The sequence below is a fragment of the Lissotriton helveticus genome, chromosome 3_1 (genome assembly GCF_964261635.1).
Source record: "Lissotriton helveticus chromosome 3_1, aLisHel1.1, whole genome shotgun sequence".
Taxonomy (NCBI): domain Eukaryota; kingdom Metazoa; phylum Chordata; class Amphibia; order Caudata; family Salamandridae; genus Lissotriton; species Lissotriton helveticus.
The window spans coordinates 392,211,060-392,223,363 of record NC_136061.1 but is presented as its reverse complement, the minus strand read 5'-3'; the positions used below and the strand labels follow the sequence as shown (position 1 = coordinate 392,223,363).

At 45.9% G+C, this 12,304-nt stretch overlaps 1 protein-coding gene across 4 annotated transcripts in view; it reads left to right on the top strand.

The window, feature by feature from the left end:
- DPH1 (diphthamide biosynthesis 1) overlaps positions 1-12,304 on the top strand; it is a 1,923,189-nt gene that overhangs the window by 1,608,324 nt on the left and 302,561 nt on the right. For all 4 annotated transcript variants that reach the window (XM_078680142.1, XM_078680145.1, XM_078680143.1 and 1 more), the window contains 2 exons: positions 1,116-1,184; positions 4,180-4,336. In XM_078680142.1, coding sequence (XP_078536268.1) covers positions 1,116-1,184; positions 4,180-4,336 — 226 coding nt within the window. The remainder of the gene's footprint in view (positions 1-1,115; positions 1,185-4,179; positions 4,337-12,304) is intronic.

Here is a 12,304-nt window from a genome sequence, read left to right as displayed (position 1 = left end):
TTCATAGATAGAAAAAATCATTAAATAAGCACCATTAAGAGATCCTGCTTTTCTTGTAATTGGTATAAAAAAATAGTACCTTTTGAAATTCTGAACATTTCATTCTTTAACTGGGATTTTATCTGGGGTCCTCTATTTCCCATGGCTAACATATATTCGCGTTGTAGATTTAATGTACTTTCTAATTTACAAGTACAATAAAATGACGTTTAGTTATTCCAGTTCTTCTGTTTTTATGTAAGTTTTTGATTTAATTTTATCACCTTAAAATGTTTCCCTTCAAAAATGTTCCTATCGTTTTTTATTTATTTCTATTTCCTTTAAACTGTTTGTCCTTAAAATCTGTTTTTCCGTGATTGTGTTTCCTCCAATGTGTTTTCTCAGTTTTCGTTTTCCATGAACCCCTTGGACGCGGGTTGATTTCCCACGCTGTGCAGGAGAAATAAACGGTGGGCGGGGTTCGGACGGCTCCCGGCCGTCGTGCGCACACGCCCACTGTGACGCATGACAGCCGGGAGCCATAATGAGAATGCAAGGGTTTAATTCACATAAATCAGCTTGACTGCACTTTTATTCTCAGGCATGCACAAAGCTGCCTGGGTTACTCGAGAATACTTTGGGCTCTTAATAGATGCTAGGCGATATTCAGAGAGCCTAAGAAGTGTTTTCAGATGCGTTTTCTGCTCAGGGGTGCCCAGACTTTATTCCAGATGGACAGGGATTATGCGGCATGTTCAGAGCTACTCATGGTTTCTCTCGAATACTGGATGGTTCTCCATGTTGCCCAGCGATGCTCAGGTGTACTCAGGAATAGTTAAAGGCGCTCTTACCTGCTTAGATATACTGAGAGACCCAAAAGCCTTTACTTCTCACCCGTGACCCAATAATGATGTTTATTTATGAAGCTCGTTACACATTGAGTTGCCTTTCAGAACTTGTTATAGATATTTTTGACCAACCTCTATGTTTCTCTTTTATGAACCTCTTGAAGCATAAAACATTGACTCGACTCTGCTGTGACTTAAACCTGAACTCTGCGGGTCTCTAGATATGATTTAGGTTGCCAAGATATGTCTAAGTTTCTATACCATAACGATCTCTCTCTTTCTGTACAGATACCTGGGTGATGGACGCTTCCACCTGGAATCTATCATGATTGCAAACCCTGCAATAAATGCTTACAGGTATGGTACCCTCTCCCACACCTCTTCCTAAGGCCCTTCCCTGCATGTGCCACCGTACTCCAAAGAGCATGTGATTCTTCCTAGCGCCTTACATCATTGAGCACTTTACTCCAGTCAGAATATTGACCACATGTCAGCCAACCCCATGTGGCAATCCCTGCCTTGCAGTACCCCAATCAATGCCCATGTTATTCAGTGCTTCATTCAACTCTAAAAAGCACATCACCACAGGCCGATCCTCGTTCCGTGTAACCCCTTAGGGCCACTGTCAGCTTCTGGGGCTGCCGTGTTTCCCACATAATTAAAGATTTACCACACTTGCTACATAATCGACCATCTGCTTCATAATTTGCACTGGACAATAAAAAATGGTGTCAGCCTCAAACTGATCAAAAGTTAATCAAAAACACCTCACGCTGTGCCGGAATGATACATACTTTGTAATGGGCAATTGGTCGTCTTTTCATTGCCGTGTGTTGCATTCCACTATACAACTGGTCCAGATGAAGGGAAAGTTTGTTCAGACGGTATTAATGTGTGTTAATATTATCGCATAGTGAATTAATACTGCCACAGAGTGTGACCCAATAACGCTTTTTGATTTTTTTTCAACCATGCTACATAATTTGTTCCGCCATTGCTACGTTTCCAGTGAGCCTGACCTTCCAAAGTAGAACACCTCACTCAGTAGTTCACCCAGGGCTTTAAGTGGGGGGGGGTGTCTGTGGGGGTCTGAGCCCCCACAGTTTTTTTGGGGGGGCCTCGAAAGGGGGCTCCAGGGGGCTCTATTTTCGGGCCTCAAAGGTAGGGGGACCAGACATCCCGTTTTTTGTTTGGTGTTACTAGTATGGGTAACATGTCTTGATAGTGAAATACTGCCAATTTCGTTTTTCACTATTGAAAGGCTATCTTGCTCTTAATAAATATACTTTTTTGTCTATTTTATTATCCTTTGCTGGATGCGATTTCATGATTTTCTTCAGCACACAATGCTGGTTATCTTGATTTAGACCACGCCCCTACTCAGATAGGCCACACCCCTTTAAGAAGTTTGCCACTCCCCTTTTAGAGCAACACCAGTTTTTTTCCCCCACTTAAAGCCCTGAGTGCACCTTAATTCATGCAGCCCTTATCCGCCATTTTACCAGGTGCCTCAGCACACCACCATGTGCCTTCTTCCCAAAAGAACTGCCACCTCACCTCGTGTGCCACTTATCACTAATCTGCACCTTGCCCATGTTCTACACAGGTTCTCCCTTGTCCTTTATGCCTCATAAACCCTATGCCCTGCCTCCTCTCCAGGAAGTAGCACCTCGCCCCGTGATGACGCATCCCGAGCTGGCGGCCAGCAGAGGGCCTCACCCCGCGCCCCCACGCGCAGTGGTCAGTGAGCGGCAGACGAGCAGGCGGGGCCTCTGGCGACTGACGCGGGTAAACATTTTGACAGGAGCCGCCTGCGCCATTAAGCCGCCTAGCGCTTCGCGCAGCGCCATTAAACCGTGATGAGGAGGGCACGAGGCCCTTTACGCCCTCGCGCCGGCCCGCCCGCCCAATACCTGCATCTCTTAGTAGGCCATTTGTTACCGAGCCGAGGCGGCAGGCGCGGCAGCTTTATAGCGCTGGAAGACTTCCTGCTGCTCGCCTGAAACTTGATTAAAATTCGCTCCTCATCAGAGTAGGCCACAAATCAGAGGCTTCTCCATAAATGATGGGGATGCAGGGATGCAACAGATTTTTATATTTGGGAAGCAATGCAAAAAAAAAAAAAAAAAAAATCTGACAGCGTGAAAAAACGCACCTTATATAAACTCTCCAGTGCGTTGTTTAGTAAACTCGACAATATGTGCAGCCTTGCACTAATGTCCACACTGTGTTAATCGCAGCCCTTCCAGGTACCCACGGTCCTACACCCCACTGAGGAGCGCTGGTACTGTCATCCACAGTAATGCAATCGAACCAGGGAGAGCCTGGTGCAGTATCGAACCCCGGCTGAGAAGTGCCAGTACTCATCATAGCAAACAATAATAGTGCATTCCCTAAGGGCGTGACTACACAAGGGTATTTAAAGCACCGAATCCTGCCCAAGAGAGACCACCGAAGGCTATACAATGTGTCACTTACCCTGCCAGGAGGCAACCTCCTAGTACTCTATATTATCCCTCGCCACCCCCAGACTAAATCTCAAATGTTGCTAGAGATGGGGTTTGAGTCTCTACGCTGCAGTGCATGCACTCCCGTTTATTTTGCAGAGGTATCCCAAATGCCACACTATGCCCATGTGCAGCATTTCTACCCAGGAGGGAACTCCAACCCCAACGTGTGTCCCATCTGCCTCCAGTCTTGACCGGGAGATCCTACCCTCGAACAGTACTATCTAACCCTTATCCTGGCCAGTTTGACCACCAAAATGAATAGCAGTATGCTCCCTCCCCATTTCACAAAATCTCACAAACGTCAGGGACACTGCCGCTGTAGCTCTCCGTCTTACATCTGGGTCCTAGGTGCCCTAAAGAGTCTCCTAGGCCCCAGGATCCCTAGCTCCAAGCGAGGCAGCCAGGGGCTCAGGATTCATGAGCATCAGAGGACCTTCCTGGGCCCCTGATGCTGAGACGTTTTTGGCCTTCAATATTTCACTTCTTGATGAACCTCCTGGGCAACGTGTTCCCTGAAAAAGCTCTTGTGCCCGGCGAACCAGCACGGCTGAGGAGTCTCCCAAGGACAAAGCTCCCTTTTCTCTTTATGACCTCACGTGGTCCAGAATAGTTTATTTGACTTAGCCCAGAAGGTTTTCCTGGTGGGGTATTATGAATTGCCCCTGTAGAGTATAGAGTATATTTGAAACAGGGCCCCAGGATCCCTGATGAGTCACCTTGGGGTTCAGGACCAGAACATGCTGAGAAGCCTCTTGGGTCAGGAATCTTGAGCCTCTCAGTAGTATTGATTAGGGGAGGAGTAAGCCTGAAACATTATTGCTACTTTTGCATATCTCTTGCAGGTACGATCCTTACAGCAAAGTGTTCTCCCGCGAGTATTACGACCATGAGGCCATGCGCGGTGCACGGAAGGATGCCATCGCTGCTGCCACCACTGCCAAGACATGGGGCCTCATCCTCGGCACGCTTGGACGACAGGGTTCTCCGCAGATTATGGAAGTAAGTTTTTTGCAAGTATCAAAGCTGGGATCTGGATATGTATAACTGCATGGAAATTCATTATATAACCTCTGACAAACCGATAAAAAGAGCTTGTCTCCTGTCCAGAGACAGAAAGGGTACCACACTCTAGCTGACTGACCCAGCAATTTAGAAATAAGTTAGCTTACTTTTTGTAAGTACCTTTCTAGTGGATCTCTGTGTACCAACTGGTTCCTCACAGAGCCTGACCACCTCTCCATGCTGAAGGATCATCAGAAGCATCTGATTATAAAGAAGGCCCCAATTTTAACTGTCAAACTAATGAATGAGGTACTGTGAGGGTGCCGGGGTGACACTAGTTGGCTTTGGTGATGTAACTGGCTTCAAGTTGGAACCGACGCCACTTAACAGTGCCGGAGAGCTATTATAACATTTCTGAATCCAGTGTGGCATCTGGGCATACTAGAAAAAGGGGCAGAATCTGCATGTAGATTATCTACCAGAAAGATAATTGCTGAAGGCAAGTAACTTTTTCATCATGTCCAAAACAGATGATATCTCCATGCTGAGCAAGCTGTAACTATCGCTTGGGAGCTCTAATCCTTATTACGCTCCTTGTTGAGCTTATATTCACATTAGGAAAAGGAAATTATGGTTACAAGACAAGCGGTCTGGAATTACCTGGAGTACCCAAGTCAATAATGAATAACCTTTTGGGACAGTAACGTAAACAAAATATGATACGGATGCCATGCTCCCTTAGGGAAGCTTAGTCACTTCATAATAGGAAACTGAAAGAAATGCTCATTTGCTAACCAGATCCGAGTAGCCTTTTAGATCTACAAGATACCAAATAAAATTCAGTTGCATCAGCAAGAAACTTCAAATCCAACTTTTTGTGGAATTCGTGCAACTATTTGCCAAATCACTATTTTCCATTTTCTTTTTTTGATTTTTTTTGTCTTCTTTTTTCCTCAGTTCCTTTTTTGTTTGCTAATTATCTTTGATGTTGTTGCTCTGTTCCCGAATAGTTGTGTGCATTCCATTGATATACATTCCTGTTTTATGTTCATATATAGACACTTGGCTGAAAGCACAAACCCATACATTGAAATTGAAACACTGTATCTCGTTTTCTGAGCTCTCCTCAAAGGGTTCTCAAAGGCTCAGGACTTTAGGGTTCCTGTTAGTGTAGGATACACAGTGGCAAACGGTAGCCCTGTCTAGCACACCAGTATATGTCTGTTTAGATAATAGTTCAGCTGGTTAAGCTCCTACCTCTGAGGAAAAAAGGATGGAGACCAGTTTTGTCCACACCTGGGGAAATTGGAGTTGGCAGGAGGTTGGTCATTTTCTACAACAGTGACTAGGCTAATTTGTTCCATGATCCCATAGTGTCCTTATTCCTCTCTAGGCTCCCGTTTTATGGTTGGAATGACACCCACATCTCAAAGACCAGATGCACAAAACACGCAATCAGTAGTTGCCTCTTTATTGGTGCTTCTGCGGAACAGGACCTTCACTGGATCATATTTTGCATGAAGTAGATGTAGTCACAAGTTTCCAGTGCCACAGGATAGTGGGGATCGTGTCTTTTTTCAGGCCCACGCCTGAAATGTCAAAGTTCTGTATTCTAGGAGCAATTTGTCACAGTCCAAAAATATTTCCCCGGTGGGTTACTCCAATCTTGAGGCTGCCTCCTAGGCATGTTTGAAGGCCCTAGGAGCGAGGGGGTGTGAGACAACCAAAAACAAAGTTCCCCAGTTCATGAGCCAAAGAGCCCCAAGTTGTTTGTTACAAGACATCCTTCCAATCCCAAGAATGTGGGGCTATGGCAGAGATTGGGGTGTTTCTTCTGAGATGTAAACTAGGTTATCAGGCAAGGTGAGTACTACAGACAAGATAACCATTTCTTTTGTTTTTGTTATCGATGCCTTTCTATGATAGTTGCTGGATCTTTTCTTTTGTCAGCACTTATTCCTGGTTCTGGCGTGGTCCCAGCCTCTGAGACAGACCACACTAGACTATTGGCTTTCTCCAGAGTGCAGAAGTGTTTCTTTCTCTCCATGCTAAGCTAAGCAACCTGGCATTTTATTCAGGCAGAGCGTTGCCCAACCTCGTCTCAAGCTCGAGAAGAACCTGCAGCAGAGTCTGTTCCACGTTCGAAAGTGCACTAACACACGTCACCCAGGGCACCCCAGATGTCCAGTTTCTGGTTAGTTTTTCTAGTTAGTTTCAGAGGGAGTTAGGCAAAATCCCAACACCAATCAGAAGTAATTTAGTTGTGAAGATCTTGGCTGGAGTCAATAGGGAACCGAGCGAGCTGTTACAGGCTGCTATGATAGTTTGCGCCATGTAAAACTGGTTAGTGGTAGAGCAGGCTGGGCTGAGGGCGGTTTTTGCACTCAGTTTCAAAAGCTTAAATTCAAAACAGCCCCGGTAGGAAGCAGGATGTGAGGCAAGCTCAGAGAACATGATTTGTCTGAGCCCATGAGAAGCCATGGTAATCATGAGTGATGGGATGACTTTGAAGAGTTGGAAAACATCCTCTCGTCCACATGGGCTTGGAACCAGAGTCTCAGGCATGCGGAGACGTATCTTACACATTCATACTGTCACTGCGGTGTAAGGGAAAAGCTTAAATTCAGAGATGACCACCCTTGGTTAACTTGGAGTGTCGCCCGGTATTAGCCAGGGAGGCCACTCACTGGACAATGGAAGTTTGAGTACTCTGAGCATTATAACTCAGAATGGTGGCACCCCAGAAGTGTCAGGTGAGTGGTATTGGATAGAGCAAGGTAGCTAGTATTGAAGTACTCATCTAAAGGTATAAAATATTGTAAGTGGGACCTCTCGGAGAAAAGGAAAGTTCTGCTGCAACAGAGAGCACTGGAGTTTTGTTCATTCATCACCAGAAAGATGCAAGATGGTGTACGGTCCACCCGAAGTGAAGAAGAGGAATCCTGCTGACCCGATAACCAGGAAGAACTTACCCGGCCTACCTTCAATGAGAAAGAGTGGTGCCACCACCTGAAACAAGGTAACATTGGTGCTGGGTCCCCAATTGGCGAAGGATCAAAACTGCCCACAAAGGAAGTTATGGAAATGTCATGTACATAGTAAAAAGAATTAATGACTTCCCCCTGAAATCAGTAAAGCAGTGCACTGCCAAAGAAAAAAATGAGAGCTGCTGCCCCGAAATGAGAAAAATTGATGCTGTCCAGACATAAGAGGGGGAAAAAGGGCACTGCCCGCTCAAAACAGAAAAAATGGTAGTGCCAACTCAAAAATGAGGAAAAAGTGTGCTATCTAGAAGAAAAGAGGCAATTGCTGCCACCCTGGAATGAGAAAGAGGTACGTTTCCACCCTCCCCCCCCCCCTCCCCAAATAAAAATGTTGCATTTCCGCTTTCAGTACCATCTGCAGGAAGGGTTTGGAACTGCAGGACTTACTAAGTTCAGACATCCAGTTTCTACACCATATATATTCCCCCCTACCCATTAGATTGAATCCGAAGCTGCAGGTGCTGTAAATTTCAGACATCCAGCTCGTACAAGGGAAGCCCTCCCTGTGGTCAGAGACAGGCACTGCATGCTGCTCTGCCCCTATCTTCACACACCTACAGCTGGGTCCTTGCACTGGCTTGGGATGTTGCCCAGGAGAATAGCGCCTGGTTGTGCGCCAGGGGTTCCTTCGGACGGCCTCCACAGTAGGGCAAACCGCGGATAGACGCAGACAATTAAAGAAACTGCGTTTGTGGATGACAGTAGCCAGGCCAAAAATGAAAAACCAGGGCAATTTTTCTTTTAATGACACCCAGGATGTCTGCGTGATGGAAATAGAGGGTGTTTTCTTATTAATCTCCTCGCTGCTGTGCGTCTGTGGTCCCCGCGGCGCCGCGCTCACCCCGGAGGGGTCAGGCCTCTCCAAGCCATTCATTAAAACTTATAAAATTAATCACCGCCATCATCTTCCTCGCCGCCGTCACGCATGGAGGCCGGGGAGGGGGCACCCGCCGGAAAAGTGCCTCTTTTTGTAAATTGCATTAGCTGTCCTCTCGACTCTCCGTTAATGAGGTGCCACGGCGGCGGTGTCTGCCCATTGATCGCCCGCCTCGCGCCCTGGCAATTAGCGGCAGGCGCCGTGTCGCTGCCGAGAGATGGCAGGGGCGGTCGCCCATTACACCCGCACCTCCCTGGCACTCCAAGCCCTCGCTTACTTCCAACCGAGCCCGGCAATTAATAACATGCTATTTTTATTTTCTTGATATTTTTTAATTAAATGAGCGTGAATAGTTTTTTTTATAGGGCCTGGGTGTATGGGCACGCGCAGGTGCCACTCTCGCCTTCCTAGAAAATGAGAACGTTCAAGTAGCGCCCACTCTGAAGCGAGCATCTCTTGACGCTATGCACTTACTGGCTGTCCTTGAGATTCCAGCAGGGATAAGCCTCACTCTGCAGGTTTCGGATTGGCACTGTGTCATAATGTTGTGATAAGTTAAGCAATACTTTGATTGTGCCTCTGACTTCGTTCCGGTCCATTCATTCATCTTTGCGGCAAATACGCTTCGCTTTTCTCTTTCACGCGGTGTTGAAAAGGGTGGAAAAGGTGCATGTCTTGAAACCAAATGTCTTCAGCAAGGGGATGGGTAGGCAAGGCTTCAGGAGGCAGCACTGAGGCGCCTACCAGTGACATGCAAACGTTTGACCTGCAGCATTGCACTGTGCCATTTCTATAGCATGTCATCATTTCTCTTGTGGGGGCCCCTGAAGCGCCTTGCAGAAGAGGGGCCGGGATTCTTTTTTTTGAGGTTCTCGGATAAGAGAGGCGCTGGTCGCTGTGCCATCAAGTCTTAGTGGTGGCGCATGTGATGCCCAGAGAGTGCTCTAAGCTTGACACAGTGGCGTTTGATCACGTTTTACTCATTTATGGTGGAAAGCAAAGACGACACGACATGCTTTCCTGTACTATTCAGCACGCCATGTGCACTTTCACTTTCCAAGCAGCTCGGGACAATGGCGGCTGCTTCTTTGAATTTAAATAGGTCTTGCATTTACAAGCTTTTGGCATTGTAAATGACTAACAGCCAGATTCATCAAGCTAAATTGCGCTCGCAAAGGGTCAGATTCTGGGAATCTTGCCCTTTGCGAGTGCAATTTTTGCATTTGGGATTCATCATCCGAAAGGCAAAATTCGCTAATAAAGAATTCGCACATTTGCGAGGAATTGCATTTAAGGAATCTCTATTTGAGATTCCTTAAATGCAATTCATGAACCATTTAAAAATTGCGAAATCGCAATTTTGGGCCGCTATTTACCGCAAGGTCAAACCTCGTGGTAAATAGCGAAAACTTAGAAAAATGCATTTAAATGCATTTTTCTAAGTTGCATGTTACACACACACATGTCCTTTGGACATGTGTGTGCGCAACACCAATGTAGATTACATTTCAGGGGTGCTACAGGGTGTCCTTTAGACACCCTGGCACCCTTGAAATCGCAATCTTATTTGCGATTAGCAATTAGCTAATCGCAAATAAGGAATCAGTGGGAATCGCAAATTCAACTCCGATTCCTACATGAATCCCGTTTTGCGAGTCTGTAATAGCGATTCCTTAAGAATCGCTATTACAGACTCGCAAAACGGGACTTTGATGAATCTACCTGAATGCCTTTTATTTATGTGTTAATTATCAAAACTGATAAATAAAAGGCATTGTCATTTACAATGCCGCATTGTGAATGACAATGCCTTTTATTTATGTGTTAATTATCAAAACTGATATATAAAAGGCATTGTCATTTACAATGCCAATAGCTTAAACTCTCACAAATGCGAGACCTATTGCATTGCAAATGCTTGTTGTTACTGGGGGCCAGTTTTGCATCATTACTGCAGTATCGGGCCGGAAGAGTGGGGGCTGGTTTTGGACCAGTGGGGCTGTTTTTGTTACTGGGGGCCAGTTTTGCAGAAGTGCTGCAATATCACTCCCCAGTAACAAAAGCGCAGCTGCAGTATTTCCGCAGATGCAACTCTTCTTGGGCGTTCAGCAATTCAACAATCACAGCCCCAACTGGGCCTTGAGCATTCACACAATTGCTGTATCTCAGTCCCCCCAGGAACCTGGTTATGATTCTGAAGAGGCCCACAGGCACAAGGGGCATCCTGGATTGTTTTTAGGCCATTAGCTTCTTTCTCCCAAGGCATCCTACTGCCTCAAGGGACATGCTGGACCTCGCTCTTTAGGTTAAAGCCTACAGTTTGCAAAAGACATCTTAGAGACATTCGGAAAGCTTCCCTGGGAATGAATTCTGCCTCTTGGTTACCTATGGCTTTGTGGTTTGTATCTCACATTTTCTGGCTTTCTGCTTGCAGGCTTTATTTGTTTTAGGCTGTCCAGCTTGAGTTCATCCCTCCCAAGGAGTAAAGCCTTTTCACTCTACCTCACCTTGTAATCTTCGACAAGTGTTTATTTCTGTGAACACTCCTGTAAATCTTGGTCTTATCTTGTCACATTTGCTGTGCATTCAAAGACATACGTAAAATGTCAGGCTCTGTCTTCTGAGGTAGCTTGGTGTTTACTTTTCTTTCTCTGACTTCAAAGTGAAGGTATTTATAAGACAATCTTGCTGGGTACTGGGGGTAGGAAAGGTTATCTTCTAGCACACAACATTAAAATGAACTGTGCAAGTATTTCACAATATATCAGAATTAGGAAAGAACAAACAAAACAAATTTTTTGTTAATTCTGAAGTGTGCTGGAAACAAATACGTTATGATGAAAACAAATCAATACACTGCGTGATGCTATTTCCACACATTATTGTTGGTGCACAGTATAGTTTTATTAGTAAAACTGTATGTCTGTGTAAATGTAATGGTCATTTAAATTGAAAATGTGTTGTCTGTAATGGCAGTATGCTACCACACTGTGCATACTCCACTCTACGCCACTGCACTCTGCTCTGCACCACGCCACTGCACTCTACTCTGCACCACCCTACGCCCCTTAACTCTACCCTGTACCACTCCACTCTATGCCGCTGCATTCTTTGCCAGTCCACTGCACGCCACTCCAGTGTACTCTGCACCGTATACCACTTTACTCTTTTCCATTACACTCTACGCCACTCTATTCTATGCCACTCCACTCCACCCTACACCACTCCACGCCATTTCTCTACTCTGATAAAATCTACTCTTCGCCACTGCACTCCACACTATTCTACTCCACTTTGCCACTTAACTGTATGCCACTGTACTCTGCACCACTGCTCTCTGTACCACTCTGCAACACTGCGCTCTGTCAATGAACTCTGCACCACTCTATTCTGCACTACTGCACTCTACGCCATTGTACATTGCAACACTGTGCTCTATGCCACTGCATTCTAAGCCACTACATACTGCATTGCTGTACGCCACTGCACTCTACGCTACTCTACTCTGTATCACTTCTCACCACGTCCCTACACTCTATGCCAATCTACTGTACGCCTCTCTAATCTACTTTGCACCAGTGCACTCTACACTACTTTATTATACGCCATTACACTCTACACCATTCTACTCTGTGCAACTGCACTGCACCCTGTACCACTCCACTCTACACCACTTCACTCTACTCTGAAACAATCTACTCTACGCCACTGCACTCCACTCTATCCATTCCACGCCACTGCACTGTACACCACTGTGTGTCAAGAGAGACTATTCAGCAAATCCTTTTGTGGCATTGTGGGACAAGACCTCCTAGTTTTAGAATGGGATAAACAAAACTAAAAGATGCAGATTGCAAAGAAAAACCAGGCTAGAGCACCTAGCCACGCCTGGACCTGGCAAACCCTGGAAGGACCAGTCCCGTTACCAGGTCATGGCAAATGAGCTATGAAGGACACATCTTTCTATCAGATGTGGCACAGCTTAGGCGGCTGGTCAGGCATGCGTGTATCCGCCGAGCATTGTGTTTCAAGAGTGAGAGAGGT